This window comes from Electrophorus electricus, chromosome 15, assembly GCF_013358815.1.
Source record: "Electrophorus electricus isolate fEleEle1 chromosome 15, fEleEle1.pri, whole genome shotgun sequence".
Taxonomy (NCBI): Eukaryota; Metazoa; Chordata; class Actinopteri; order Gymnotiformes; family Gymnotidae; genus Electrophorus; species Electrophorus electricus.
In genome coordinates, this window is record NC_049549.1 from 15,281,568 (window position 1) to 15,309,005 (window position 27,438).

A 27,438-nucleotide genomic window follows, 5' to 3' on the forward strand; every position below is an offset into this window, starting at 1 on the left:
CGGTGTCCTTCTCGTCCTAAAATATTGCCAGTAATGCTAATTAACACTTCGTTTTCTAAGAAAAGTAAGATATTATTTTAGTTTTATACCGGCAACGTAATACTTTACTATATTTAAGTACCTTGAGCACAGAATGTTGAGGAACTCAATGAAGTTTCATCAAGAATAAATCAGATTGGCTCACCAAACATCAAAAAGGGAGATGTAAAGTGTGGAGCTGTTAGGAAAGTCCATGTTAACCCAGGGCTATTGACTAGGGTCTCTGGAACTCCCCCTTGGGCCTCAGAAGAAAATGGCATCCTAAAAGATTTGTGGTACCAAAACCAAATTCAGGGGAACAGTTAGCCTACTAGTGAACTGAATCCACCAATAACATGAAATAAATCCCACTGAAGTTTAACTATGAAGCAGCTGATGGGAATCCGACTCTACCACCTTTATACTTAAAAAAAAAAATCCCCTTCTCCATACCTACATCCTACCTTTACAGGAGTATGGAGTCCAGCAAGGGTCGAAAGCAAATGAGAAATTATAATTCTTGATAAATGTAATTGAAAGAATATCCTGGTTATATTGATATAAGTGTTGTTTGGTTGACATTTGTGTTAATTATTAGGTAACTGTTGGTCAAGGTCACTAAATAAGCTTAAACCTGTAAAAAACAAAACATTTCGTTTAATTGATCACATTTCACAAACACGCATTAAACCGACGCAGTGCTTCTCCAATACATGTGGTGACGCTGTTCAACTTGAAGCGCAGATATGTAGACCGGAAATGAACTCAGAGAGTCTATGGAAGTGTTCAGAAAAAAACTGGACTCTCAACGAGACATAAAACAAAACGAAATAACAGGGCGCCGCTAACCTAGCACTTTGAGATTTGGTAGCTTTTATTTACGAAGCACATTTTGTCTACAAAGGTACGATTCTTATTCTGCTGTAGTAGCTGTAAACGTTTTTAAACATGCACATATGGTTAGAATTTGGTTATATGTTGCTACTGCCAGGCCAGTGTGCTTGATGCATCAGCTCAACAAGCTATAGCTAATGTTAGCTAAACCTCCTAGGTACGTTTGTCAAAGAAGTCATGGAAAACCAACACATTGCGAACGTCTCTTGTTTGCTGTGCTTTGGCATCCTATCTGAAATTATATCAAATTGGAAAACGCTGCAAATGCTTATTGATAGTAGCTTGTTAGGACAAATGGTGGGCATCCTTTAGCTTTAGCTAATGCGGCTGATTGCAGCAGTATCTCCATTTTGATAGGACGATCAATTAACAGCTCAAAGGTAAAATGCATAGACTTTAGATCACAGTTGATTAACTTTAGTTGCGGTGGACACATGAAGGGAACGTGCTTAACATTTAGCTAGTCATGTTAACTGTCCTTATTTAAACAACGTGCTAGCTAGCTAACAACAGTCCTTCAAGCTCGCTTGCTAGCTATGAATGTTGGTTAAATATGTTGCGTATGATTAGCGGATGCAGTTCGTTCTCCAAAACAGTTTATCAGTAAAATTGTTCTTTTGTATAACTAATTTGATATCTGAAAGTACTTGGTTAGCTCATTTCTAGCATCCGCTTACTGTTTCTTGCTTAGCAGGTATATACATAGTGGTACAATGTCTGACAGCGAAGACAGCGATTTTTCGGACAACCAGAGTGACCGAAGCAGCGAGGCCGAAGAAGTAGAAGAGAATGAGGTAAAGAGTGTTCAACTTTTATAGTCTGAAATTATTCTTTAAACTTTGTGTATCAGTCTCTCGCTTTCTCTCACACACACTCTACACACACGTGTATATATATATATATATATATAATGTGTGTGTATGTATGTATATGTATATATATGTATGTATATATGTATATATATATATATATATATATATATATATATATATATATATATAGTGATAAGTGATATATAAATATATCTATCAAATAGATGGCGCTTGAATACACACATCAATTATCGCTTAAAGTCTTATAATGCAGCATAGTCCATACAAATTGTACTGTGCTGCATTATAAGGTGTTAAATGATCATTGATTGATTTAGTGCCTTTGGTTGCCTTCTCTTCATGTACCACTTGCATGTAAGGGGGTATAGTGATGCTAGCAATTGGTTACAGTACTGGTTTCCAATTTTCTATGAAAAGCATGTATGGAAGAATGATCATATTCCTTGAAATGAAATGGAATATCCTTTCAAGGAGGAAGAAGGCCACGGAAGTGTTGCTGGTAGTGACAAAGCAGAGGAAGAAGGAGAGGACTTGGAGGAAGATGAAGAAGACTATGATGAAGAGGAAGAGGAGGATGATGACCGGCCAAGAAAGAAACCCCGACATGGAGGCTTCATCCTTGACGAAGCTGGTAAAAACATCACGAACACAACACTTTTCATCACGTGCCGTGAAGTGCTGCTAATTGTTTCTAAAATGATTAGTTGTCATGAAATGATACTGAGTTTATTATTGGTGTGTAGCTGAACTGTATCTTTTTCTAACTGTTTCTTGACCAGATGTGGATGATGAGTATGAAGATGAGGACCAGTGGGAAGAAGGAGCAGAGGACATTTTAGAGAAAGGTAAGCATTTCAGAAAGGCCCTTATAAGATTAATATTTCTTTTTATTTTTAAATGTTACTATTAGTCATTAACAGTTGTATGTGCATATAATGCTGATATGTTTGGTTGTGTATATTAAATATCTTTAAAGTACAGTTTGGTTAAAAAATATTTTAATATGATTGATTATTTTCCAATTTCCTTATGGTGTCTAGTTGATTGTGGATAAGGTGGCATGCTATATATCCAGATATACATAGAGACCAATGGACAGTGTGACATCTATAACCAAGTTACAACTACAGTAAATGTATTTATTTGGATTTTTAAATCTAGTATTATTTAACTGGTGTTAGTTTTTTATTGTGTTTCTGTGCTCATAATTCTTTGTCTCTTGTGCATGCCTTCTTCAGTTAACGGTAAACCAACTCCAGATTTCTCTGATCTTTGTTTTCTTTATCTAAATGACTTCTCATCATTTTCTCATATTTTATAAAATCCATACCCATACTATGCAACCTGTATAACATATGTCTGCGATGTTTTGAAATTGTTTTGCTAATGTTTAATTTGCACACATTCTGATCAAGGAGCATGGATGGCAAATGCATGCTTTGGCCTTTCTCTTTGGTCCAGGAGATCATTCAGTTATAACTTTATATAGTTCTAACTTCAATAAAAGTAATACTATTTAGGAATTTAAAGTTCGTAGTAAGCTCTCAGTGGGGAACCAATTGTGATCATTTGCCCGAAATTGCTCCTTTAAAAAAAAAATGTAGTGAACTCCTCTCTTGGACAGAATTCACTTGCTTATTGTATTGCATCAGCTAACAAGAACATGACATTGACATCACATGGTTTCCATCTCTAAAATAAATACCACTTAGTGCCTGCTCAGTACTGATGAATCTTCTTTTTCTTTCTTTCTTTCTTTTTCTTTTCTTTTTTGTTTTTAATTATTTCTGTGAATGATCTGTGCCCTTGACTACAATTGCTGTGTGCACATGACATTGTATTATGGCTCATGTTCCTCCCTCTCCAAATCTACGCTGGACTTAAGCAGAAGAGGCTGAAGGTATGTGCTTGGCTCCTGTGATGTACATGCACCCAGCCTCTCTGTAGCTCAAGGGACTTTTAGTGTATTTGTTCCTCCAAGTGTAAGCATTAACAAAAAAGCTCAGTATTGTTAAATGAGGTGACTTTAATATATTCATGGCATGCTGTCATAAGTTCGTGAGAACCATTCAGATTCAGTGGTTAAGTGACCAACTTTGTTTATGGTGGACCAGAGAATCAAAACACAACAGAATTTAGGAAGCTGACGAAAGTCAAGATTTCACATACATTAAGGCAGAAAACAAATACATTACATGAAAACACAACAGTAAAACAATGAAACACTTAAAAACAATGAAAAGCTTTAGTTGTGGGAAAATGTAAATCTTCCAGCACTTAAACATTAAATGACATCACATTAGCATTAATCCACAACACAACAGCATTTACTGAAATTAAAAAAAAAACATTTCAAAATCACCGTATTTGAGTTTGCCCACAACAGAATTGCTCCTGGCCATTAGGGACACTTCAGAACTTTTATCTTAGATAGCTATAGGTTACATTTTCAAAGTAGGTGGTGAGTCAGAGAAAGTCTGGCATCCCAAGCTGTTAGTTTAATGGTGTTTTATAAAGAAAGGTAAACTTTTTGGCCCTTTTCAGTAAGAGGGTAAACAAAGTATCATGTATGGACAACGTAAGCCACCTGTAGCCAGAAGGCCATTTATTGTGAGCAACCTCAAATGCTGCATTTTTAAAATGCTTTCTGTTTTGATTAATGCTTTTGTGTTGTGGATTAATGCTAATGTGTTTATTTAATGTTTCAGTGCCCTGAGATATTGATTTGGAGCACCTTTAAATGCGTAATTTTTAATTTTTTTTGCCGAGAATGTGCCTGAAGAGTATTTGTAGTTTTTCACTTAATCTATGTGTGTGCTCTCTTGTTGCTTAATGACTGCTTCATTAGTGCTGTTGAGATTTAAGTCTGAGCCACCATATGTAGTCCTTTCAAAATTACAAAAGCATAAAGATGTTAGTAGTACTTATGTTTTAAACATGACACATAATTAGTCCTATTTTATTTACATGTTTATTTGAATTATATGAAACTACATCCTTTCCTCTTTCAGTTTCCAATCTTGACCACGTGGCTCTTGACGAGGACCACTCTGGCTCCCGTCGACTGCAGAACCTCTGGAGGTAAGAGGGCCCAAACACGCCTCTACTTGACCTCTGCTAATGGGACACACCACTGGACTTGACAGAGAACGTAATGTTTTTTTTTTTCCCCTCTTACAGAGATTCCAGAGAAGAAGCCCTGGGAGAGTACTACATGAGGAAATATGCCAAGTCCTCGGGGGGTGAACAGTATGCTTCCAATTTGTCATTACTTATTTGCAGAAATGACAACTAATCTATTGCATAAATTAAATAAATTATTTATTTTTACTGTATCTCCCCCTATACACACGCACCCACAAACTTTTTTTTTTTTTTTTTTTTGGCAACTGTGCAAGGAAAGAAATCACTGTTCCATGAACTCTAGATTTGCACATGGCCCTACTTCCTGGCTTTGATTATGTCTGTTTTATCTCGAGTGTCTCTTAGCAGTATATGCATAATGTTTGATAAGCTATTTTCAGGAAAAGTTCTATTGCTGCTTTTGACATGCGATGATTTGTTCTTTTTCTACTAGTTTCTATGGGGGCTCAGAGGATCTCTCTGATGACATTACTCAGCAACAGTTGCTCCCAGGTGTCAAGTAGGTCCAACCAGTGCTTCATTTGCACGACACTGATCAAAGTTCTAACTTCCATTTAGACTGAGTAACGAAATGCCTTTTATTGTCAGGGATCCAAATTTGTGGACGGTGAAGTGTAAGGTAAGTGGAGACCTAGAATATACATGCAGTCATTGATTAAAATCAGCAGTTATTCCATTGTACTTTTTCGCTCATGATGTTTCTCTGCAGATTGGTGAGGAGCGAGCCACAGCCATAGCACTGATGAGGAAATTCATTGCTTATCAATGCACTGATACGGTATGCTGTAGAGCCTCAGTGTTCACTCTCAAGCCTAGGACCTTTTTCATCAGATTAGATAATGTAGTCATTTTGAATTATTCAGTACTAGTCAATATTCATAATATCCAGTCCCTCTTGCAATAACAAGCAAACGGTTTATGCTTGTATCATTACTGTTTTGTTTTCCAAAACATCGCTGTTTAGAATTATGACTAATTTACATTCCCCTCTCAAAACAGCCACTTCAAATCAAATCAGTCGTGGCACCTGAGCATGTGAAGGGTTATATCTACATTGAGGCATACAAACAGACCCATGTCAAGTCTGCCATCGAGGGAGTCGGCAACTTGCGAATGGGCTACTGGAACCAACAAATGGTGCCCATTAAAGAGATGACTGATGTCCTTAAAGTAGTAAAAGAAGTGACGAATCTTAAACCCAAATCCTGGGTCCGCCTCAAGAGAGGCCTGTACAAGGATGATATTGCTCAGGTGGGTTGTTATGTGCATGTTTCATCATGATACATAAGCAATAGATTTCCAGCCCGGGTCTCAGAAGTGTTTACCAGCATAGGTGAATTTTTGTTTTGTTTCTATTCTTGTTTTAGGTTGACTATGTGGAACCAAGCCAAAATACGATATCCCTGAAAATGATTCCTCGGATTGACCTGGACAGGATCAAAGCGAGGATGAGCATGGTAAGAAGTGGATTTATTTATTTGTTGTGTTTCTCCTTACCGCAACTTCGTAAGTCATCAAAAGATGTGCCTGTCTCTAAACCCATATTTGTAATACTCTCACAGAAAGACTGGTTTGCAAAGAGAAAGAAGTTCAAGAGACCGCCACAACGACTCTTCGATGCTGAGAAGATCAGGTGGGAAAGCATTCAGTGTTAACACCACAGTGTGGCTTAGCGTTTCCTTATAGAAGATGTGTTGCATTTGGCTTTTTTGTTTGGAAGCAAGATCTCTCATTTCCCACAACTGTATGTGTGTGTTCTTTTCAGGTCTCTTGGTGGGGAGGTCAGTCATGATGGAGATTTCATGATATTCGAAGGCAACCGCTACAGCCGCAAAGGCTTCCTGTTCAAAAGCTTTGCGATGTCTGCTGTGGTAAGAGCCTTCCTGGTCTCCAGCCCGATGCCTCACCCTATCCACTGCACTGCCGTGGTGAAGTAGTGTTCTTATCTGTCAACAGATCACAGATGGAGTGAAGCCAACCCTCTCAGAGCTGGAGAAGTTCGAGGATCAGCCTGAAGGCATCGACCTGGAGGTGGTCACAGAAACGACAGGTTCTTGCAGAACTAAACTGTGATATGCATGTGTGAGTGAGACAGGTGCAAATGATGCTACTTGATTGATGCATCTGAGAGTGTTTATCGTGAGTATTTGTGTCTAGGTAAAGAGCGGGAGCATAACCTCCAGGCAGGGGACAATGTGGAGGTGTGCGAGGGGGAGTTAATCAATCTTCAAGGGAAAATTCTGAGCGTCGATGGCAACAAAATCACCATTATGCCCAAACATGAGGACCTGAAGGTACTCCTCACTAGATACAAAAATAGTGCGCCTTTATCAAAACAATAAACATGAAGAAGCATTTAGCATTTATGCTGCTCCTAGACGGAGCCAAATGTCAGAAGTCTAGACATTTTGTACTTTAAGAGATCTTTTACATCAAGACTGAAAACTTATTTATTCAATTTTGCTTTTAGTTAGATATTTGGATTTTTTTTTTTTTGATGTTCTGAGTCTTTTTTCCCACTTTAGTTTTATGCACTTCGTTTTTTAATCCTACTCAGCTTCTATATTTTCGTTAACCTTATTTCTAAAAATAACCTTGTTATTTACTTTTATTTGTAAGGCATATTGAAAAGCTGTGTGTATGAAATGTAATATATAAACTTGCTTTGCTTACAAGTTTAACACTTGAATGTTAAATCTTGTTGTCTTCCACATTATTATTATTATTATTATTATTATTATTATTATTATTATTTGCTGTTGTTGGTTTTAGTGCTGTGGTTTTTGACAGAGACGTGTGTCAATGGGAAAACTGTCTTTCTGACCTAAAGTTGAAATACTTGTTCTTTTCACCTCAGGCACAACCTTGATTGCAAAATCTTTTAATTTAAGCAGTTAAGCAGCCCTACACAATAGAGCCATGCAGTGATGTGCTGGCCTTCTTTTTTTTCTGTGTTCAGGACCCTTTAGAGTTTCCTGCTCATGAGTTGAGAAAGTACTTCCGCATGGGTGACCACGTGAAAGTCATTGCAGGCCGCTACGAGGGTGACACAGGCCTTATCGTGCGTGTGGAAGAGAACTTTGTTATTCTCTTCTCTGATCTTACCATGCACGAGGTAAGCTTTACCAGACTTTGCTGTTTTAGTACTGCCAAACAGTCTAGGATAGAGTCCACCATCACAGTTCATATCTTGCACTTGGCACAGTTTCCCAAATGCGTTACAGAGACTGGACAAAGTAACCCACCAACCCCCAGTACTGCTGTCTTGTTTGTGTGGTGATGCTTTTCAGAGAATCACCCCACGATTCAGTGCTGGTGTATGTTTTTGAGTGACTGACCATGTCTGTTTCATTTGTTCCAGCTCAAAGTCTTACCTCGGGACTTGCAGCTGTGCTCTGAGACCGCTTCCGGTGTGGATGCAGGAGGTCAGCATGAGTGGGGGGAGCTGGTTCAGCTCGATCCTCAGACTGTGGGGGTCATAGTCCGCCTAGAGAGAGAGACCTTCCAGGTAGTCGAATGAACGCTGTCGTGATGGGTATTTATGCTTCTCACTTGTAGTTCCCATACAGCTAACACTAATGACCACCGTTCAGAGACTTGGGATTCTGACTATGTGACCTTCTGTTGTCTGAGTGTCGGTGTTTGATGTTGCCAGGTGCTCAACATGCATGGGAAGGTGCTTACAGTACGGCACCAGGCAGTGAACCGGCGTAAGGACAACCGCTTCGCTGTGGCTCTGGACTCAGAGCAGAACAACATCCATGTAAAGGACATCGTCAAAGTCATAGATGGGCCACATTCGGTAAGCAAGGGCCATTAAGCCCTCTGGTCGTTAGTGACACAAACATATGTCTTGGAAGACATACTTGTTGCATAATGGTGGCTATAAAGCAAATAAAGTGTGATAGATTCACTCATCTGTGTTTGTTTGTTTGTTTGTTTGTTTGTATGCTAGGGCCGTGAGGGGGAAATTAGGCACCTCTTCAGAGGGTTTGCTTTCCTTCACTGTAAGAAACTGGTTGAAAATGGTGGCATGTTTGTCTGCAAGACGCGCCATCTTGTCCTAGCTGGCGGTTCAAAGGTAAGTGTAGATACAGTTTGTGCTTGCGCTGTTCATTTGTCCCCCAAGCATTCAGCTAGGTGTTCTCTCAACCCTGTCTGTCTGTGTGTTTTGTTTTTTTCCCCTTCTGATCAGTTTTGTTTTCTCTTGCTAGTAGCTCTAATAATTCTACTGACAACAGAATTATTGCAAACTGTGGGAACACAGCCAAATACTACTTGCATAATGCTTAGATTAATAGGGTGTTAGTTGAAATATTCTGAAATAAAATGACTTCAGTGCATGCGTGTGTGTGTGTATAAGATGTATGACTGTATCTTTTCCTTGCTCTCTCAGCCAAGGGATGTGACTAATTTCACTATTGGTGGATTTGCTCCCATGAGTCCACGCATCAGCAGTCCAATGCACCCAGGAGGAGGGGGTGAGTTGTCTTGCTGGAGCTCTGAGAATAATATCTGATGTAGCAAGTTCTGAAGCTGATTATGAAAATAGTACATAGAAAACATGTGGTTCACCATGTGCTTCAATTAAAACTAAACTTTTTAAGATGAAATTGTACTGGTCTCCTGCCCCTTAAGGTCAGATGCAGAGAGGCGGAGGTGGAGGTGGCATGGGGCGTGGCCGTGGAAGACGAGACAATGACCTGATTGGGCAGACAGTCCGCATATCTCAAGGACCATACAAGGGTATGAAACTTATGCACAGTTCACTTTGAAAGCACTTTACATTTATTTAAGAATTTCCTGAATTGAAATATTGCTTGACTTAGAGAAATCTTTTAGTCTAATTAATTTACTCTTTTCGTGTAGGGAAACGTTAAGAAATGTTAACAGCAACAAAGGTTTCTGCGTGTGATGTTTTCTTTGCTGAGTCTGGTTACTGTGTCCACTTTCAGGGTACATTGGTGTGGTGAAGGATGCCACAGAATCAACAGCAAGAGTAGAGCTCCATTCAACCTGCCAGACCATATCTGTGGATCGTCAGCGTCTAACCAGTGTGTACGTCATCCAATTAAAGCGTTGCGTGAGACCTCCTACCAGGCAGTGCTGTGCTCCAGACAGCTGGAGTTATTTACAGGATAGTCCAGGGCAAACAAAGGATATAAGAGAATCGCATGAGCTCATTTCTTGACATTTCTTGGCTGTTTCCATAAGATGTATTTCTCTTTCATCTGATTCAGTGGAGCTAAGAGACATGGAGGAATGACCTCCACCCATGCACGGACTCCAATGTACGGCTCCCAGACGCCCATGTACGGATCTGGTTCCCGCACACCTATGTACGGCAGCCAGACACCCCTCCATGATGGTGAGGCCCTAAGGGAATCGGGTTCAGTAAAGCTGCTCCTTTTGCTGCATGTGTGGATGTTTTTCTACACATGTTTCTGTTTCATTACAGGGAGCCGCACCCCTCATTATGGCTCTCAGACCCCGTTACATGATGGCAGCAGGACACCTGGGCAGAGTGGAGCTTGGGACCCTAACAACCCAAACACACCATCACGGTAAGAGGCAGACACTCACCTACACCATAACACCCGTCTGATACAGGACTCGCATAGACCAAAGCACACACTAATGAAGGATTTTCAGTGATCATTACACATGTTGCTGCAAATCTCACATGGATCATAGCAGACTTTATTGCAAGTCTCACATGGATCATAACACACTTTAATGCAGATGAAGGTCAGCTCTTTGCTCTTACTTTGATACCCTCCTCTGTCTTACCAGGCCAGATGACGATTATGAGTTTGGCTATGACGACGAGCCCTCTCCGTCTCCCCAGGGCTATGGGGGCACTCCTAATCCTCAGACTCCTGGCTACCCAGAAGTGCCCTCCCCACAGGTCAACCCCCAGTACAACCCACAGACCCCTGGAACTCCTGCCATGTGAGAAACTCTGTGTGTTTTGGAGTGATCTGGTTCAGGATATATGGGCATGAGATTTAATTTGAGGCCATATGTTTGTTTTCCAGGTACAACACAGACCAGTACTCCCCCTACGCAGCTCCATCCCCTCAGGGCTCCTATCAGCCGAGCCCCAGTCCTCAGAGCTACCACCAGGTGGCTCCCAGCCCTGTGGGTTACCAGAACACCCACTCACCAGCCAGCTACCACCCCACCCCCTCCCCCATGGCCTACCAGGTACCATCACTGTGACTTTTAATGTTGCTTCTTTTATGAACAGTTGGGCTGCTATAATATGTTGTTTAGTGTGGCTGCTGGCAATGAAGTTAACTGCTTCCCCCACCTGCCTCTGGCGAACATAAATCATATCATCCATATCAGATAGTGGCTCGTGAAACATTTCATTTGGAATTTGGTGATATGGAAAAGGTAGCTTAAGTAACTGTGTTTTAACTGCTTTTTAAAATCATGATGAGGAGGGTGCTTTCCTTAAGTTATGTACTTGGTATAAGTGACTTGTTCTCGTTCACTAGCACAGTTTCGCACTAAGAATTCGGTCTCTTGGGCAGCATTCTATGGGGAACTCCAACTCACTGAGCAGCATTTGTGTGACAGGGCAAGTGATTTAAAACAAAAAATTCACTCACTTTTTTTCCCCCATATTTGAGCCTGTTAAAGTTTTAAGTCACTGTGGTCAGCAAGGGGGAAAAAAAGTTACAGCATGTTTAAGAAAAAAACACACCAGCCACCTTTTGAGCAGTCCCCATTGGAGCCCATCTAAAGAGTGCTAAAGGTTGGTTGGGGGACAATCTGCATTATGAGCACAGCCTAAGCTAGCACGAAAAACTTATTTCCTGCACAACACATGCCATTTGCTGTATGGCAGGAGGTCATTTCAAGTCCTGATTGACTGCTTTTGTTATACTATTTTTTTGCCAGAAAAATTAACCCCACAAAAGGATTTTTGCAATCATTGTGGAATTATGGAATAAATTTGCAGGCAAGTCCAAGTCCGAGCCCAGTAGGCTATAGCCCCATGACACCCGGCGCACCATCCCCAGGAGGGTACAACCCGCATACCCCTGGTTCCAACATCGACCAGACCTCCAGTGACTGGGTCACCACAGACATCCTGGTGCGCGTGAAGGACACCTTCCTGGATGGAGGGGTTATCAACCAGACTGGTGTCATCCGCAGTGTGACTGTAAGTGAACCTTGTTATTTGGTTAGTCCAAAGAACACAGCTTCCTTGATTTGTGTAGTTGTTTTGCTTGTCACATTTTCCCCACTGGCAATGTGGCTTCTATTTGTTAATCATAGTATTGCTGCATTCAGACATGGGTATGCAGGCCCTGACAAGCACAACTTGTATAAAAGCGATATATTTGTATATTTGGTACCACTGGAAGACATCCAAAAATTCTAATTGTGAAAAAATACGATACAGTTCTTGGGGCTTTACAATAAAATAGTCCTGTTATTTTGTTTGCAATTGACTACCTTCACAAAATAGGGCTCTTCACCATAGCACGAGGAGATGTCACATGAAGGGTTAGTAAAACAGTATTTAACAATAGTTTAAAGCAATACAAAGTGCAGTGTGTCCACATTGTTTTAGAAGTTCAGCACTGAGTCAAGAGACTCTAGATTTTCAGATTCTCAGTGCTTACTTGCACGCATGGAGTATCTTCAGATCAGTTTTCTAACAGCAGCCAGTCTACTTACACAGGAGAGGTCAGACCCAAGTTGTGTGTGGGTTGGTTGGTGTAGATAGGGAATGGGTGAATTCACTTCTTTCAACTTGACACAGACAACAGTCACAGAAGTTACAATGAAGAATGTCAATTTAATTGAAGGGCTTATGTTTATACTGGGTGTTTTACATGGCCCCACCCTCCTCTCCCACATTTTCAGTGAACCTCAAATAAACAGATTAAATATGACTCTAATCTTAAATTAAACCGTCGAGTTAATCAGTGTAGCTCCTTTGCAGTCAATGACCGTCTTGAAACATGGGCCTCAGCAGATGTTGGAAACCTTACCTGGTGATGCTCTACTAGGGCTGGCTGTTATCCAGGAAGTCTTTGGTACATGAGTGGTATTCAGGTCAGTTTAGTATAATGGTCAGTGTAGAACATTCTACTGTTCTCCGTTCTTTTGTTTCTGCTGCTAGATGTAGCACCATCTAGTAATTTCTAAAGCATTTAATTTGATCTATGCAGATAATGTGCTTCTGTACAAAGAATTCATTCTGTTACCGCAGTCAGCCAACACATCAGTGAACACAAACCCGTTCCTATGGCAACCACACATGCATACCAGCAGAGTAGGCTTTGGATCCTCACTCTTTTCTCTTTGTGTTATTCTAGCTCAAGTTACTTCATCCCTCATCACGTTCTTAAGGCTTTACCCAGGAACTCCCCGGCTCTTTATTTTTACATTTTAGCAAACTGTAATGTAGACTGTGTTCATGTTGTGGCTGTCCTTCTGGGGCCATGTCCTGGTGCTTTTGACCCTTTTAACCTAGCTGAAATGTCTTGAGGGTTTTATTATATATTTAATCAAAATTATTCTTTGGCCATTCACATTTGTATTATTTGGCAGATGTCCTTATCCAGAGCAACGTTCACATAGATATTTATATGATGTGCTTCCTGGGAATTAAAGCTATGACGTTGGTGTTGTAAACACCTTGTTCTACCTGGTCTAGGTGAGCTACCGTTCTATACTTTACTTTTCTTTACTATTGCGGATTGCCAGTTCTGCATGAAATAATGCAATAAAATTATAAAATAGCTGGCATTAAACCTTCAGTTGCCACTTGTCAAGTTAGTTTCGGCTTTAAAATGTAAAAAAAAGTTAAAAATTGGTAAAAGTAGCTCAGCCAGCCATCTAGTGCACCTTGGCCACACTATTACATGGACTGGCTCCAACACAAGTTCACTAGCAGAGCACTTGAAGCAGAGAATGCCCGCCACCCCCTCCACACCATTTTAGCTGATTGTCCAATATCACATGGGTGGTCACTTTTGTGCAAATACTGATTTCTACAAACATCTCATTCCAATATTTTTACTGCAGTCCTCTGGCCCTGGTACCTGCTGTCAGTAACAATAAACGTGGTCTTAATGGGACATTTGCTTGCTGTGTCTGCTTTTAAAAGTATGTTTAGTTACTGTTGAAATGTCTGGGGGGGGGGATAAACCTCAAGTTCTTTCAGCAGCCTAGTTTTCTATGTTCGACTTTATTGTTAATGAGCTGATCTCTGAATATTTGCCTAAGCTGAAGTACATAAGTGGAACTAACATGATCAACTAGGACTACAAAGTGGATACCTTTTTTAAATGTAGTGACCTGCCATTGCTTTTCTTTCAAGCGAAGTGGGTGCTATTTTGTGTATGGGCATCTGTTTTTTGAGAATATGAATTGGTGCAAAGATACTGATGTAGAATAACACGTACTCTAATGTTAAGGTTTCAAGTACGTTTGCACTGTTCGTGAGCATGGATGCCTATGCCTGTTCGTGTGTGTGTGTGTGTGTGTGTGTGTGTGTTGTACGCAGGGAGGAATGTGCTCCGTGTTTCTGCAGGACACAGAGAAGGTGGTCAGCATTTCAAGTGAACACTTGGAGCCTGTAACACCGACCAAAAACAATAAGGTCCTGCCCTCACATTATTCAACCACAGCCCTTGTTAAAAATGTATTTTATTTTTTTGCTGGGGAACTGGAGCATCACAAAGTATTTTGTGATGTTAGGCCTGTAGATAGATTTAAATCACAGCCTGGGTAGATACTCATACAGAATATGTAACATACAGAATATGTAACATACAGAATGTTAACTGATTTCAAATCTGGACCAGGATTTTGTATTGAATACCTTTTACCCTAAAGTTGTCTCTCATGAATGATTCCCTTTTGTGAAAGACAGAACCTTGCAAAATAGTTTTGTAATTTGCATTGAACTGTAATGTTGAGTTTTTAAGATAAGACACTGACTTTTTTTTACTTGAATAATGTCAACATTTTTGCTTTCCTACCCAAGCTATTGAAAGAAGCTTCTGTAGTATGCTTGCTAATCCTGTAATGTGTTAATGGGACCTGTAGGTGAAGGTGATTTTGGGAGAAGACAGGGAAGCCACAGGTGTTCTCCTCAGCATTGACGGGGAGGACGGCATAGTCCGAATGGAACTGGACGAGCAGCTTAAAATTCTCAATCTACGCTTCCTTGGCAAGCTGGAAGTTTGAGCAAATGCACTCTACAAACAGGACATGGCAACACAGTCATCAGCAAGGTGTTGTATGTGTGTGTTGTGGGGTGTTGTATGTGAGGTTGTTGTTTTTTTTTGTTTGGTTTTTTTTTTTTATGTTAATGTGGTTTTGGTTTCCATCTTAGATTTATTACAAATCAAAAAGTAATTTGCATTTTTCAATACTTTTTTTTTTTTAAGCCATGGTTGTTTTAGTGGATATGATGCAGCTTATCTGGTGTAGAAGCTTGCTTTTCAGCAAATTGATTGTGTCAATAAAATCTGAAATTTGCAATGCCTTACTAAATTCTTTCAAAACAAAGACTCCATTCCTGCAGTCTATAGTCTTGCTTTGAAGCAAACATTATTGCTATGCGTCATGCTAATAGCTGACAGAATATTTGACAGTCGTCACACTCAGTTGCAGGGCTGTTCAGGATGAACGTAGTCTATTGGGAAGTAAAATATGGTGGTATTCGGGGGACAGGGATGTCCTGAAGAAGTGTTTGTGGCCTTGGCAATCAAGAGTGCCTGTTTCTTCTCCTGTTTATGGCAGCCAAGAGTTATATTCTTAGAGATGTAGATCTTTAACTGCACCCACACCTCACGCTCCTAAATTCAAAGGGTAGAATTTTTCCATATTTATTTGTACATTACTTATTACTAATACACATATAACAGATCTCTCCTCAGTAAAATAGTACTGCAAATCTAGATCTGGAAGATGAGCAAATGTGCTTTACTTCTATGCAAACGATGTTGAACACCACTTGAGCCCAGGAAAACACTAGAGTTCTCTGAATGGGACCAAGCAAATCACTTGCGATTACCAAAAATAAATATTTAGGTTTGTTCCTCCCCTCACCTTCTCATCTTTCACACACTGTAGCACAGAGCTGTCACCAAGAAGTGGGGCCAGTGCACTGTGCAGGTCTTCAAACTAAAACCACAGAGACAAGGAGTAGTGATTCTTTACTGGTATTCAGTGTGGAGTTAATAGGACTAAAGCAGTAACTGTACCTTGTACGAGGTGTTGCAGGAAGGAATGATGTCCGCATTTGTCAGTGCACTACGTAAAATTGGAAATGAAAGTGAACATAAATGCATATGTTCCCAGTGTGTTCCTGAACCAAGCAGACTGCTGTGCTGTGGCTCTTACCTGTCAATGTCAAAGAGCATTCGCAACTTGAGTGAGGTCCTGAAGTAGTATTGTGGCGAGCCCAAGTTTTCCATGCAGGCTGCACAGGTACCATGCTTGTACCATTCATCCTTCCTGCCAAGGACCATCATCAATTGGAAACACTTAGTTATTTAGCTGATGCTTTTATCCAAAGCAACCTACAATTATGACTGAATGCAATCTGAACAAATGAGGGTTAAGGGCCTTGCTCAGGGGCCCAACCGTGGCAACATACTGGGGCTTGAACTCGCAACCTTCTGATTACTAGTCAAGTACCTTAACCACTGAGCTTTCTCTTTCACCTTTACTGTGATTTCACAGTAATTTTAACCATTCGCAGGTCATCACCAAAAGATCAAATACTAAGATGTAGCATATCTTTAAGATGATTTAAGATTTACAGAGCAGGACTCATTACCAGAATGTAAAGGCACTCCTTGATTTTAACAGTGATGGCCAAAGTTGAGAAAGTTCAGGTTCCAGCTCCTAACCAAAAGAAAAAAAATAAAATAAAAAATTGTGTATAATTTTAAGTAGTTGTAGATTTAGCAGTTAAAATTAAATTACCTGAAGATGGGAGTGATATATTCGCCAACAAGAACAGCAGCTATGAGCATGAAGAGGCCTTCGAAATATCAACAAAAGCAGAAAGGACTATTTTTTTTACAGCCAATTTGTAATAAGTTGTAAAGCTGTAAAATTATGTAATTGAAGTTGTAAATTAATGTGTTAGATTCATTACCACAGCCCATGAATAGTCCAGTTCTGAATATTCTGTGGTATCTTGCATATATTCTTGGTGTTGAGGCTCTGTCAGGATGCAGTAGTGGCAAAAATCACTGCACTGGTTAAGCAGAAACATTAAATAAAAGTAATATGAATGAAGACTTTCAGAGGTGTCCATTTTTAACAAGGACTGCTTCCACTGCTGTATAATAAATGACTTACCAGACAAAAGCTTCCGGGCCACTGGAGTGTTAAGATCATGCATGTCCAGTTACAAGAGCTGACCATGGACATTGTAAGTTAAAAACCATTCTTTGATTTCAACTTTTTTTCAGAAACAGCCATTATAACCTCTATCTGTTGTCAGGCACATTTTCTTAGACATGGTCCATCTCATCAGCTATGGCTGGTTTCTGAGCACAGACCTGATGGTGGCTGGATACTGCTGGGTGGCAAACCACTGGCCATCAATCTGTTACATGGATATGTGCCAGAACGCCATCAGCACTTCTGTGTCTGATGCTCTTAGACCAGCACTCCATGCAGCTACAACACCAGTGTCACATCTTTGTTCAGAATGGTCTGCCGCATAGTTAGCAGTGGTCTTGTGGTCAGAAACTGACCAGTGATGAGACTGACATACTGTGAATATTCACAATAGAACAGCTATAATTGTACTGTAATTGTACACCGATAAAATATGAAACCTGTAAAATAGATGTACATAATAAAGTAGTGAGTATGCACAATGTTGGTATTTCTAACCGGGGGGGGGGGGGGGGGGGGGGGGGGGGTGAAAGCTTGCTATAGAGAAGAGTAGCTTCCCCCTGCCAGTTACCCCAGGGACAGAACCTCATCTATTTTCATGTACAAAATAACTAGATATAACCACAAGTATAAAAACATGTATTTGGGTCATTGTGTTATTAATTTATAAATATTTGAATGTTTTCACCAAAGTATGTTAGTATAGAATTTAAATATTAGCTTAATAGCTAGTGCTCATTTTACTTTCAGTGACCTGCGTTCTCATACTTAACTTTTGGTGCTTGTTAATATGCTGAGATTCCCACATCCAAAGGAGTGCAGAGCAGTAAATATTCACAAGCAAGTTAAGACATGCTATCTGTTCTTATCACAAGATGTACGCCTAAATGTACAATAATTATGTACAATTATTGTAGACACACAAACAACTATAGTTGGCAAAATGTTCAGTGAGAAAGAAACTGGAATACTCCTTTAAGTGTGTGCTAAAATTCTCCTGATGGCTTACAACTGGTGAACATTTGTGATTGCACAAAATCTGTGTATTTTCTAGTGAATGATAACAAAATGTCCATTATCTTCATACCCACAATGAACAGAATAAGATAAGCTTACTGTCTTGTCTCACTGGTGGTCCACAGGGCTTGATCCAGTGTAAGAACCCATCCAATCAGTAACACAGTGGAACAAATCAAGATAATTGACATTTTACCTGAAACATATGTTCACACAGGCAGGCAAGAAAAACTCAATAGAATTAAAAATGTCATGCTGAAAAAAGGTTTTACAGAAAAACTACATCAGGGAATGTATAATTGAATTTTTTGTTGGATTTTGTTTAAAGAACCATTGAGAATTAGTACTTACACCAGACCATGATAATGCTGTTGTTAAGAAATATCTTGCATCTGTGTGAGATTCAGTTCCCCCTTTTAGTAATCACAGTAAAGCAGAACTAAAAGGAAAAACAACCACACAACAGGTGAAATTTCCATCTTTAAATCTCTGTAGAGGAAAGAGGAAGGTGTACTGAAACTCTGAGAATAAGTTACATCTCATTTACATTAGTTTTAGTTTTTTCTTCAATAATAAGCTCAGACCAGTCCGAATTTATGTATTAAATTTAAATGTAAATAGTATTTGGAGGTTTTAAAATGTATACCAGGCTGAAGATTCAAAGATTCAAAAGGATCTATTGGCACTCAAGCAGAAGTTTGCTTCTGGAACACTTGGAGCGAGTGGGTCCTAAAAGAAGGCATACACCTTAAATTTCTATTGGTCAATAGCAATTTTGGCATAAGGGTCCCCTGTGACCTTACTTAGTTACTTCAGCTGTGACCGAAGAACAGTGTTTCAGCCATTCAGCTGCCTCAGTTAAGTAGCTATGGTACACTGGTGCATGGAAAGAGAATCAGAAATAGTTTGGCATGTCTTATACCATCAAAGAAGGAAGATTCAAACAATAGGCTTAACAATGAGAGTTTGAAACAAGAGAGTCACACTGGCTTGGACATCGTCCTCATCAACAAGGTCAGATGCAGGGGGACCAGGGCAATCTGATGAAAACTGAGCTACTGCAATGACTGCAAGACACTCATGGACAAGAGTGGAGGACAGAGGAATGTTGGAATGCTACCACACATGCAGCCCCTTTTTGAGAGGGTATATGCAGACGTTTTGGGAACTACAGATACTTTCAAACCCAACATCTAGACTAACTAAACAACTAGTAGCTCAGTGTTCCAAAATCTGACAACAGCAACTGCTGTCACAACTAGAGATTGATGAGGTACAACGGTGTGACCTGTGCTGCATACCTTGGAGGGGTTTATCCTCCCTTGATGGTTCCTGCACCTCTTCATTCCCATCCTTCTCGGGTTTCTGCTGTCTGAGATTCTCACTAAGCACTCCCTCACTTGGGGCCATTATCCTGATGTACTCCAGGATCTTGGTTGTTTCATCCTGGACAGTGGCTCTGAGGCTCACTAGTCCTCAGCCCTTCTCCTTCCTCTTGGCGTACAGTCTCAGAGTGCTGGATTTGGGATGAAGGCCTCTGTGAATTGTGAGTTTCCTTGTCTTGATGTCAGTGGCTTCCATCTCCTACTTAGGCCTTATTATGACGTCTCTGGACTTGCCTCAGTCTTTGTAGGTAATTGGCTGAAGCTGCTGTCCTTGCGGCCGCTCCATGATTCCCATTTGCCTGTGGGATTCCAAGGCACTTGTAGCTGCCCTCAACATCTGTCATGTTACCTTCCGGTAGTGCGATCCCTCTGTTCCAGCTACTTTCCCTCTCCATGTACCCATCCGACCACACTTATCCCGTCCGAATGACATTCTGATGTTGTAGCTGTATCCCGGTGAGATGGGTTAGTGAGTCCATGTCTCATTCACTTCTGGCAAGAAATACAAACTGTAAATCCAACTGTAAAAAGTCCAAGCGCAAATTGTTCTGGGAATAAAATAAATAAATAAATTGTTGACACAAAATCTGAAAATAGCTAGCCAAAACAAAAAAATATGTATCATACTCCCCCCCAACTTAGCATGTTACTTTCAGAAAAAAAGCATAACTTTGAAATGAAACATAATATGTGTTGGCTAAGCACAACAGTTGGAATGCTGAAATTACTGAGCATGTGCAAAAGGAGGAAAGTCTTTGCGCCATATTTTCCAGAGATTTTGATATTTCACTGGTCACCAACAGAGGAGACTTTAAATGAATGATGAATCTTACAATCTCACAGGAGAATCAAGTTATGTTGCGCTTAGCTAGTTAGTTACAAAATCCCAACTACACCTCGAATTGCCCATTTGTTCCGCGTTAGCTAGCTGTTCATATCTTAAAGTCACATTTGATTTAATTTTAACAACTCAAACAATTATGGAGTTGCTTAAATCTTCTTACAGTGTTGAGCAATTCCAGGAACCTGGCTCTTGTACCTAAACAGAAGCTGGCATTTAGCTGACATTTATGAAGCTGAAGCTGAATGGAAAGATGAAGATTACTTCAGAAAATGTAAAAATGTTCCCCAAAGAGTGCAAAGGGAGGTAACACTAAATACTTTTGGCTGTAGAAGCCATTTTGTTCTGAATTTTTAAATATTTTGTGTACATATTTCCAGTGATTTCTGTTTGCATAATAAGAAAAAAAACTGAAATAATTATATATGGTCATTATACCATTGCCAAGACAACAAATGTAATGGTGGCCCTCTATAATATATAGGTTATCCACTTTTGCTATTTTATAGATTAAAATGCCTTTGATGATAAAAACACATGTTCAGTCAGGTGTGTCCAAACACTTGACTGGTACTGGCACATAAGCAATATATTTATCATACCTGACATTTTGAAAATAGCACTGGAATTATTAATTTGCTACTTAGCTTCAGGCACTTTTCAGTTTACAAAATGAAATGTCAGTGATATAAACACCAGGAAGGACAGAAGCTATTTATCTTGTTGGATTAAAATATTTTTCTAACCACATAAAGGACTTTTAGAAGTTCCAGTGGTGATTCACATTTGGTACTGCAATTTTCTCCAGCCCTAAATGTTTCTACTAGAGGAACAACACAGTTACATTAACAATCATTTAAATCCTCTCTAGTATCTATCCGTACATTTGTAGTTAGCATTTTTAAGTTCTATATTTACTGGCTGTGACAATCCACAGTATCTGGCTTGGGGCTCAAGTCTAGCTGCAGTGCTCTCCTCTTATGTACAGAATTTGACCTCTCCTGTCCACCATACTTGGCACTTGTTCAGAATTGCTGGGCTATGTATGTGTGTCCTTGTATGGGCCCTGGCTGGACAAGCAGCAGAAGACTTTGCAGAGACCAGCACTGGACATGAGACACTTATTGGTAAATACCTCTGCATATTTAAAAAATAACTCATTATATTTTTGTATACAGAAAGGTTTGTTGTATGATTTTATAAAGGGCCTTCAAAATAGAGGGGAGCTACTTTGGAAAGATCAGTACTTTACATGAACAGGACAATAACGACCAGACTGACCTCTGTTCTATTTGTGCCTTAGCTGAATTTACAAGGCCAATATAATTGGTCACTTAGGCTGTCTTGTGGTATTAATCAGCTTTAACATGTATTGGATATTGTAAGTAAAAACGAAAGACTACAAGGTGCTGGAATACTGCAGGTCAGAAATATCCTGTGTCAACTGATATGGAGATATTTGCTTAGTGAGGAAGCAAAGCAAAATACAAAAAGGCTGTTGTCTGCTTAAATAAACCTTAAATCAGGAAACTGCATTTAATGTTTTCTGTAAAGTTTCTCTTATGGATATGACGAAAAATATTTTCACTGTTTAGAGAGCATGAAAAGAGGCCACGTCATTGTCACGTGCTCCAAGTTTAGCATGTAGTAACACGCATACACTGAATCCCACGCCCCCATCAGTGAACTGTGTTCTGATTGGTTTGTTCTACATTGTTGCCCAATCCCAAATGGCTAAAAGCAAATCCTACTCCAGTTTCAGTTGAACATTTGACCTTGGGAACCAGTGTGCTAAAACTACTTTGATTAACAAAATTGTCAAGCATACATCTAAGATTATGATTGTCATTCACTGATACTGCATTAATATTGGTTTCTGTGAATTGGATGTGGCCACATTTTTGGAGGAAAACACAGGTTTGACTTTGCACCATGTACAACTACCATGTATAAAGGATTATCTACTTTCCAGTATGATATGAGAAAAGTCATAATGGTCCACATATTGGAAGAATAAATTATATAAAGGATGAATACCTACTTACCTGAATTCCAGGGAGTATGCATATCATTTATTGAAGACAAGAAGGAAGGGAAAAAAAACCCAAAAGCAAAAATCGAACATCAGGGGCCCGATACAGATCTGACTGTATTAAAACATAGCAGGATGAAGCTATATGACCTTATGCATTTTATACTGTATATATTTATATATTATGATATATTTATCTGTTGTTGTTTTTTTGCTGGGGGGGGGGGGGGGGGGGTGTCACAGAGCCTTCATCGGGTGGCCACCCAGGCCTTCAGCACTACGGCCAGACAGCTGCGGAACAAGGTTCCAGACAAGCAGATGATTTTCCAGGTGAACAGCGCATAGTAGAGAAGCACAACACATTGGCTGTTCAGTCAGTAGCTCTGCACTTTATGGACCTGGATGGACACCAGAGGCTGTTCTATGTAACAGAAGAAACATAAATGTGGTGCTAATCAATTGTGTGCTTTTCAGGCAGACAATGGCCTGCCGGTCCATATCAAAGGTGGAACCACTGATGTCCTACTCTACCGTTTAACTATGACCATCACTATTGTTGGTAAATTAGTATTCACATGTGCAACAAAAATGAAATGGTGTGCGTCAAGTCTGCAACTCTCTTAGTACACCAGACATCCCCTTAAACTTTTCTGAATCTTATTTTCGAACACGATGTCTTTTCTCTGTTTAGGTACTGGAATTTCGTGTTACTGCCTCCTGGTGGCCTCTATGCCCAGGGGCAAAGCCGAATAAGGAGATAACTGGTACAAATTCAGTTGAATTCATTTTCATGTTGTATGAATACAATTCTGCTTAAAAGAAAAATGTATAGGTTGTATAAAATAAACATTGTTACTGTGACTCTTTCTTAAACTACGTTTTGGTGTTTTGAAAACACTTTTGCCCAGAGTAGCTGTGAAAGCAAAAAGAGATGGTCTTCCATAGCAGTGCCCCCACCTGAAGCTGCAACCTCACTGCCACCTTATTGGCAAAAGGGAATCTATAAGTAAGATTTGAGAAAATCCACTTCAAACAACAGAGCTTAATATCTCAGCAAACAAAAAAGAATGAGACGATAGGGTATAATAGAGAGTGAGTGGTCTGATCTCCACACACAACAAATATAAAAGTATACATTCATTTTTATTCTTTTTAACAGTCAATAAAAAGCAAAAGCTACAATTTCAGAAAGATGCTTTTTGAAGCTAGCATTGTTCGTTTCTATCAAGCTTTTTCTATTTTAAACATAATTCTGTTTTTTAATCTCAATAGAAAAACTCACAGTTGCAGGAGAATACTGATTATGTAGCCCAAATACTCATTGTGTAGCTTGCATTTTATCAATAAAAGACCAATATTTAGTGTAAATAAGTTTTAAATGAGAATTACCTGTCACATAGTTATTAAGACTCCACTAGGCACGCATATTGATGAATAACTGAACAACTTATCAGTACTGATGAATAGTCAAGCATATTTTAAGTAAATTGTGGAGGTTTTAAATTATATCCAGTCATTTTCATCTTCAAGTGTTAGGGTATTTTAAATGAGATGATCATTTTGCTATTTTTTCACTTACTAATAATTAATGTGAGAAGGCCTGTAATGGTGCAACATGAAATTATCATAAGTATAAATCTATGTTCATATATCATTTCTTAATGAGTTAAAACATTGTATTCATTGTAATTCAGTTGTAATATTGTACAACCGTCAGTTCTTGCTGTTTGAAGTCACAGGTCACAGACTACTGGTTTTCTGTTGCAGGTGTATATGTGGTGGAAAAGTCCTGGTATATATTTTATATAGCTAGTAGTGTACTCCCCAGTACTGCAAGACACATGCAGTAGTCGACAAAACAAATATTCCAGTGTTAACAAAAACTAGTCAAACATTGTCACAGTAAAGCCAGGTGCTGGAAGCAATATCAATATAAGCATCAAAGTTATCTACCAAATCCTGAACGTTTGTTCATCCAACATTATCTGCTTATACAGATCTCTCCCTGCTCAGACACCAGGCCTAAACAATCATTCTATTCCATTAAATATTAGGGAACATTTGTTCATGCATAGTAAACATAAAAGGATGCAAGAACGGTGCAAGTTCTGAGAGAGGCACTTAGCTTGGTAGGACAGAGACACATGTCTTAAGATCTCAGTCCATTGTGTTTCCTGTGCGATAGTAAGCCATTAAATTCCTTAGTGCTTTAGTGCTTCTCGAGAGCTCGTGGTTCATTAGCGCAGAAAACGGATGCTCATCTTATGTTCAATATTGACCTTTTCCATAGACTAAAGCAAGACAGGAGAATATTAAATCTTAGATGCTGAATTACCAAAGATTATGAATTACCACAGAAAAAAATAAACCCTTCAGTCCAAATGTATAAAATTATGTTGCTTTCAACATTAATGAAAAGCTCCCAGAGTGTTTTGAAAGTCCAATTAAACATGCAAATTAAGGCAACCATGCAAGTGTTTGAAATGTCACAGGTATTGAAAGTAAATGAAAGATTTATTTGTAGACATTGTGACAGAACACGTTTTACCTTGCGGAACTCATCAAAAGATATGGCGTCATCTCTGTCCAGATCTGCCTCTTGAATAGTGCGATCAGCTATGCTCTCTAGCTGTTCCTCAGTTACCTGCTTTTCCAGCATGGTCCGTAGAACCTGCCAATTATGTCAACTGTCACTTGTTTACATTAGAACTCTGTATCAGATGTCTACATATTAAAGACTGCTATAATATATAATATATACAATACAAGGAGGAGCTTATGACAAGCTGAACTTGTGAGGAAGTTAAAGAGCAATACTACGTTAGCTCGCTTATATTTCTCTGCTTATCGTAATCACAAGAAAACATTGTCATTGTATTGCAATATATAATTTACACTAGGAATTACCCAGAAGACCTGGCAGGCCTTAACTATCAAACACAATAACACATTAACTGATATGAGTTGATACAACACGTTCATACAACCTAACCTGTAAAAGCTCTTGTCTGGAAATCTTGCCATCCTTGTCTTGATCATATAACTGGAAAATAACTATATAACCAGTGAGTTTATATGAGAACATAATATTTTACTTACAAGAAGTCAGAAGCATCAATTGCATTACTTCCCTCAAGTATAGCAAAATAAAATGCAGGCTTTATTCCAAAGCACTGTAAACATACATTTGAGTTTGTTACTCCTGCTGTTTATGTGTTCTGGTGAGTTGGGATCTTTGGGCCGGTTCTTGTCAACTGGACGAAAATGTGCCAAGATCCTCACAAAGGATGGGAAGTCCAACACTTCCTGTCTGTTAGTGATATTATTTCATTTACACCCAAGCATTTTACACAATCAAGCATTGTGTACATGTTGTTGTAGCTCTTGCAGCCGTTAAAAGCAGCTTGTGAAAAGTCTGAGTATTATTTAGGCAGCACCACATACACACCAGACCAATATGAAATATAAATGATTGTGGTATGAATCCTAGATTTGCAAATAACCACTGTTCCTAATGGTTATGACACCTTTTACAAGTTTTACAAACTTGTTTTACAAACTTGACAAACTTGCTCTTACCCAGAAGAGAAGAAGGCCCCTATAATTCTGTCACTAATAGGATTCATGGCCAGCTCCTTTATGGCTCCAAAATCCTGTGGACTTAAAAGAAAGTAGTTTAATGAGACTGATTTTGGTATATTGAACCAATTTTTTAATGAATGACTTTTCATGAATGGTGACTTTTATGAATAACGTTTAGTGAATAATCCATTTGAAGAAAAAAAAACAAAACTAAAATAACTTGAAATAACTAAGCCTTACCAAAGATGACCTTTCTTGTCTTTGTCCAGAGCTTTGTAACGGTCATACAGGCGAACAATGTGTGCAGGAGAGACTGAAAGAGACAGAACACATCCAAACTTCTCATTTCCACTGAATTTTTACACAGGACAAATGATATAGTAAATCTGTATCAACCGGGCCAGTAGTAACGTACAGCGACCTCTCAGGCCCTCTGGTTATCTAAACCTGATCAGTACCATTTCAACTCAATTTTGTTACAGGTTCCGGATATAAATCATTTGCATTAAAAAGGACGGGAAGATGGACTATTATCCAGCAGTTGCCAGTGTTAATCCAGCGGTTGCAGTGCTGCACAGCCCGTTCCCTGTAAATACGTGCAAATATGAGACGTGCTATGACATTGTTGCAGCCAACAAAAGCTTGTGAAAACAGTACCGCTAGCAGCAAAGCACACGGTGAAACATGTTTTCAGAGAAAAACAAAGCATTCGCGCATGACAGATTTCTGATGGTATTTGGAGGGTGTGGACTTGTCCCAGCCAAGTGCTCCACGCTCACATATTTAGCAGAAAGAAACGCGGTCAAGCTCGACCAAAGCGAAAAAATTACTTTACTTACAACCAGTTTCTTGCATCAAGTCCCCCGCGTTTGGAATTTTTGATAGGGTGGAGTTTGTCGAACCCATTTCATATTCGTATTTTTGTCATGCCTTATATAGAGTATATTGGTAAAACAAATAGACTCAGACAATCTAACGATGTCAAACAACTATTCGCCTTTGCTACAGAACGCTACATTTCGATCAAACGGACACTCCAAGCTGGAGCTGAATGACAAACATGAAGTCCAATCAGCTTGGCTGCTCAGAGGTCCAGCGTAACCGGTGTTTTGCAACACATGCCCGCTCGCTCTAACAGAGACTACATTCAGCACAACACTACATACATTTAGAGGCATCTGCTCCAGAAAAAATTATATAATAGAACCTTCAAAATCACAGTAGGCTCTATACTATTCTGAATAAATAGATTTTTTGTCTAAACTCTACTATTATTATTATTATTATTATTATTATTAT

The 27,438-nt window shown here is 39.3% G+C and overlaps 4 protein-coding genes across 14 annotated transcripts; 2 read left to right on the forward strand and 2 right to left on the reverse strand.

The window, feature by feature from the left end:
- The first annotated feature begins 798 nt into the window (after positions 1-798).
- supt5h (SPT5 homolog, DSIF elongation factor subunit) lies at positions 799-15,401 on the forward strand. 6 transcript variants are annotated; one of them, XM_026997796.2, is made up of 31 exons: positions 799-922; positions 1,604-1,706; positions 2,217-2,376; positions 2,525-2,590; positions 2,984-2,989; positions 3,631-3,645; positions 4,757-4,826; positions 4,926-4,994; positions 5,323-5,388; positions 5,478-5,508; positions 5,599-5,667; positions 5,889-6,140; positions 6,257-6,346; positions 6,452-6,522; positions 6,655-6,760; positions 6,846-6,939; positions 7,047-7,183; positions 7,849-8,004; positions 8,251-8,397; positions 8,545-8,691; positions 8,845-8,970; positions 9,286-9,370; positions 9,528-9,635; positions 9,845-9,947; positions 10,130-10,257; positions 10,348-10,453; positions 10,683-10,841; positions 10,928-11,096; positions 11,860-12,063; positions 14,422-14,517; positions 14,967-15,401. In XM_026997796.2, exons 2-31 carry the CDS (start codon positions 1,626-1,628, stop codon positions 15,105-15,107), a joined length of 3,258 nt encoding a protein of 1,085 aa, XP_026853597.1. In that variant the 5' UTR covers positions 799-922; positions 1,604-1,625; the 3' UTR covers positions 15,108-15,401. The 6 variants fall into 6 exon arrangements, with proteins under 6 accessions (XP_026853597.1, XP_026853596.1, XP_026853599.1 ...); XM_026997795.2 differs by having other exon boundaries at positions 1,607-1,706; XM_026997798.2 differs by having other exon boundaries at positions 1,607-1,706; positions 3,634-3,645.
- On the reverse strand, positions 15,227-19,802 carry rnaset2l (ribonuclease T2, like). Of its 4 annotated transcripts, none has more exons than XM_026997801.2 (11): positions 19,601-19,802; positions 18,651-18,738; positions 18,399-18,495; positions 17,238-17,295; positions 17,032-17,099; positions 16,857-16,914; positions 16,708-16,775; positions 16,269-16,382; positions 16,130-16,178; positions 15,975-16,049; positions 15,227-15,721 (listed from the first exon to the last, which is right to left on the reverse strand). In XM_026997801.2, the coding sequence occupies exons 2-11, from the start codon at positions 18,658-18,660 to the stop codon at positions 15,527-15,529; spliced, it is 792 nt and encodes a 263-aa protein (XP_026853602.2). In that variant the 5' UTR covers positions 18,661-18,738; positions 19,601-19,802; the 3' UTR covers positions 15,227-15,526. The 4 variants fall into 4 exon arrangements, with proteins under 4 accessions (XP_026853602.2, XP_026853604.2, XP_026853603.2 ...); XM_026997803.2 differs by lacking the exon at positions 19,601-19,802 and adding an exon at positions 18,946-19,108; XM_026997802.2 differs by lacking the exon at positions 19,601-19,802 and having other exon boundaries at positions 18,651-18,766.
- Positions 19,800-27,246, reverse strand: chp2 (calcineurin-like EF-hand protein 2). Of its 3 annotated transcripts, none has more exons than XM_026997806.2 (7): positions 26,979-27,245; positions 26,380-26,452; positions 26,137-26,217; positions 25,743-25,867; positions 25,550-25,611; positions 25,106-25,228; positions 19,800-20,176 (listed from the first exon to the last, which is right to left on the reverse strand). In XM_026997806.2, the coding sequence occupies exons 1-7, from the start codon at positions 27,043-27,045 to the stop codon at positions 20,171-20,173; spliced, it is 537 nt and encodes a 178-aa protein (XP_026853607.1). In that variant the 5' UTR covers positions 27,046-27,245; the 3' UTR covers positions 19,800-20,170. The 3 variants fall into 3 exon arrangements, with proteins under 3 accessions (XP_026853607.1, XP_035389811.1, XP_026853606.1); XM_035533918.1 differs by lacking the exon at positions 19,800-20,176 and adding an exon at positions 22,893-22,978 and having other exon boundaries at positions 26,979-27,246; XM_026997805.2 differs by lacking the exon at positions 19,800-20,176 and adding an exon at positions 23,682-24,848 and having other exon boundaries at positions 26,979-27,242.
- Positions 21,544-23,430, forward strand: LOC113569702 (cytochrome c oxidase subunit 7A2, mitochondrial). Its single transcript, XM_026997692.2, has 4 exons — positions 21,544-21,652; positions 22,801-22,887; positions 23,032-23,116; positions 23,249-23,430. Exons 1-4 carry the CDS (start codon positions 21,638-21,640, stop codon positions 23,308-23,310), a joined length of 249 nt encoding a protein of 82 aa, XP_026853493.2. The 5' UTR covers positions 21,544-21,637; the 3' UTR covers positions 23,311-23,430.
- Positions 27,247-27,438: the final 192 nt, after the last annotated feature.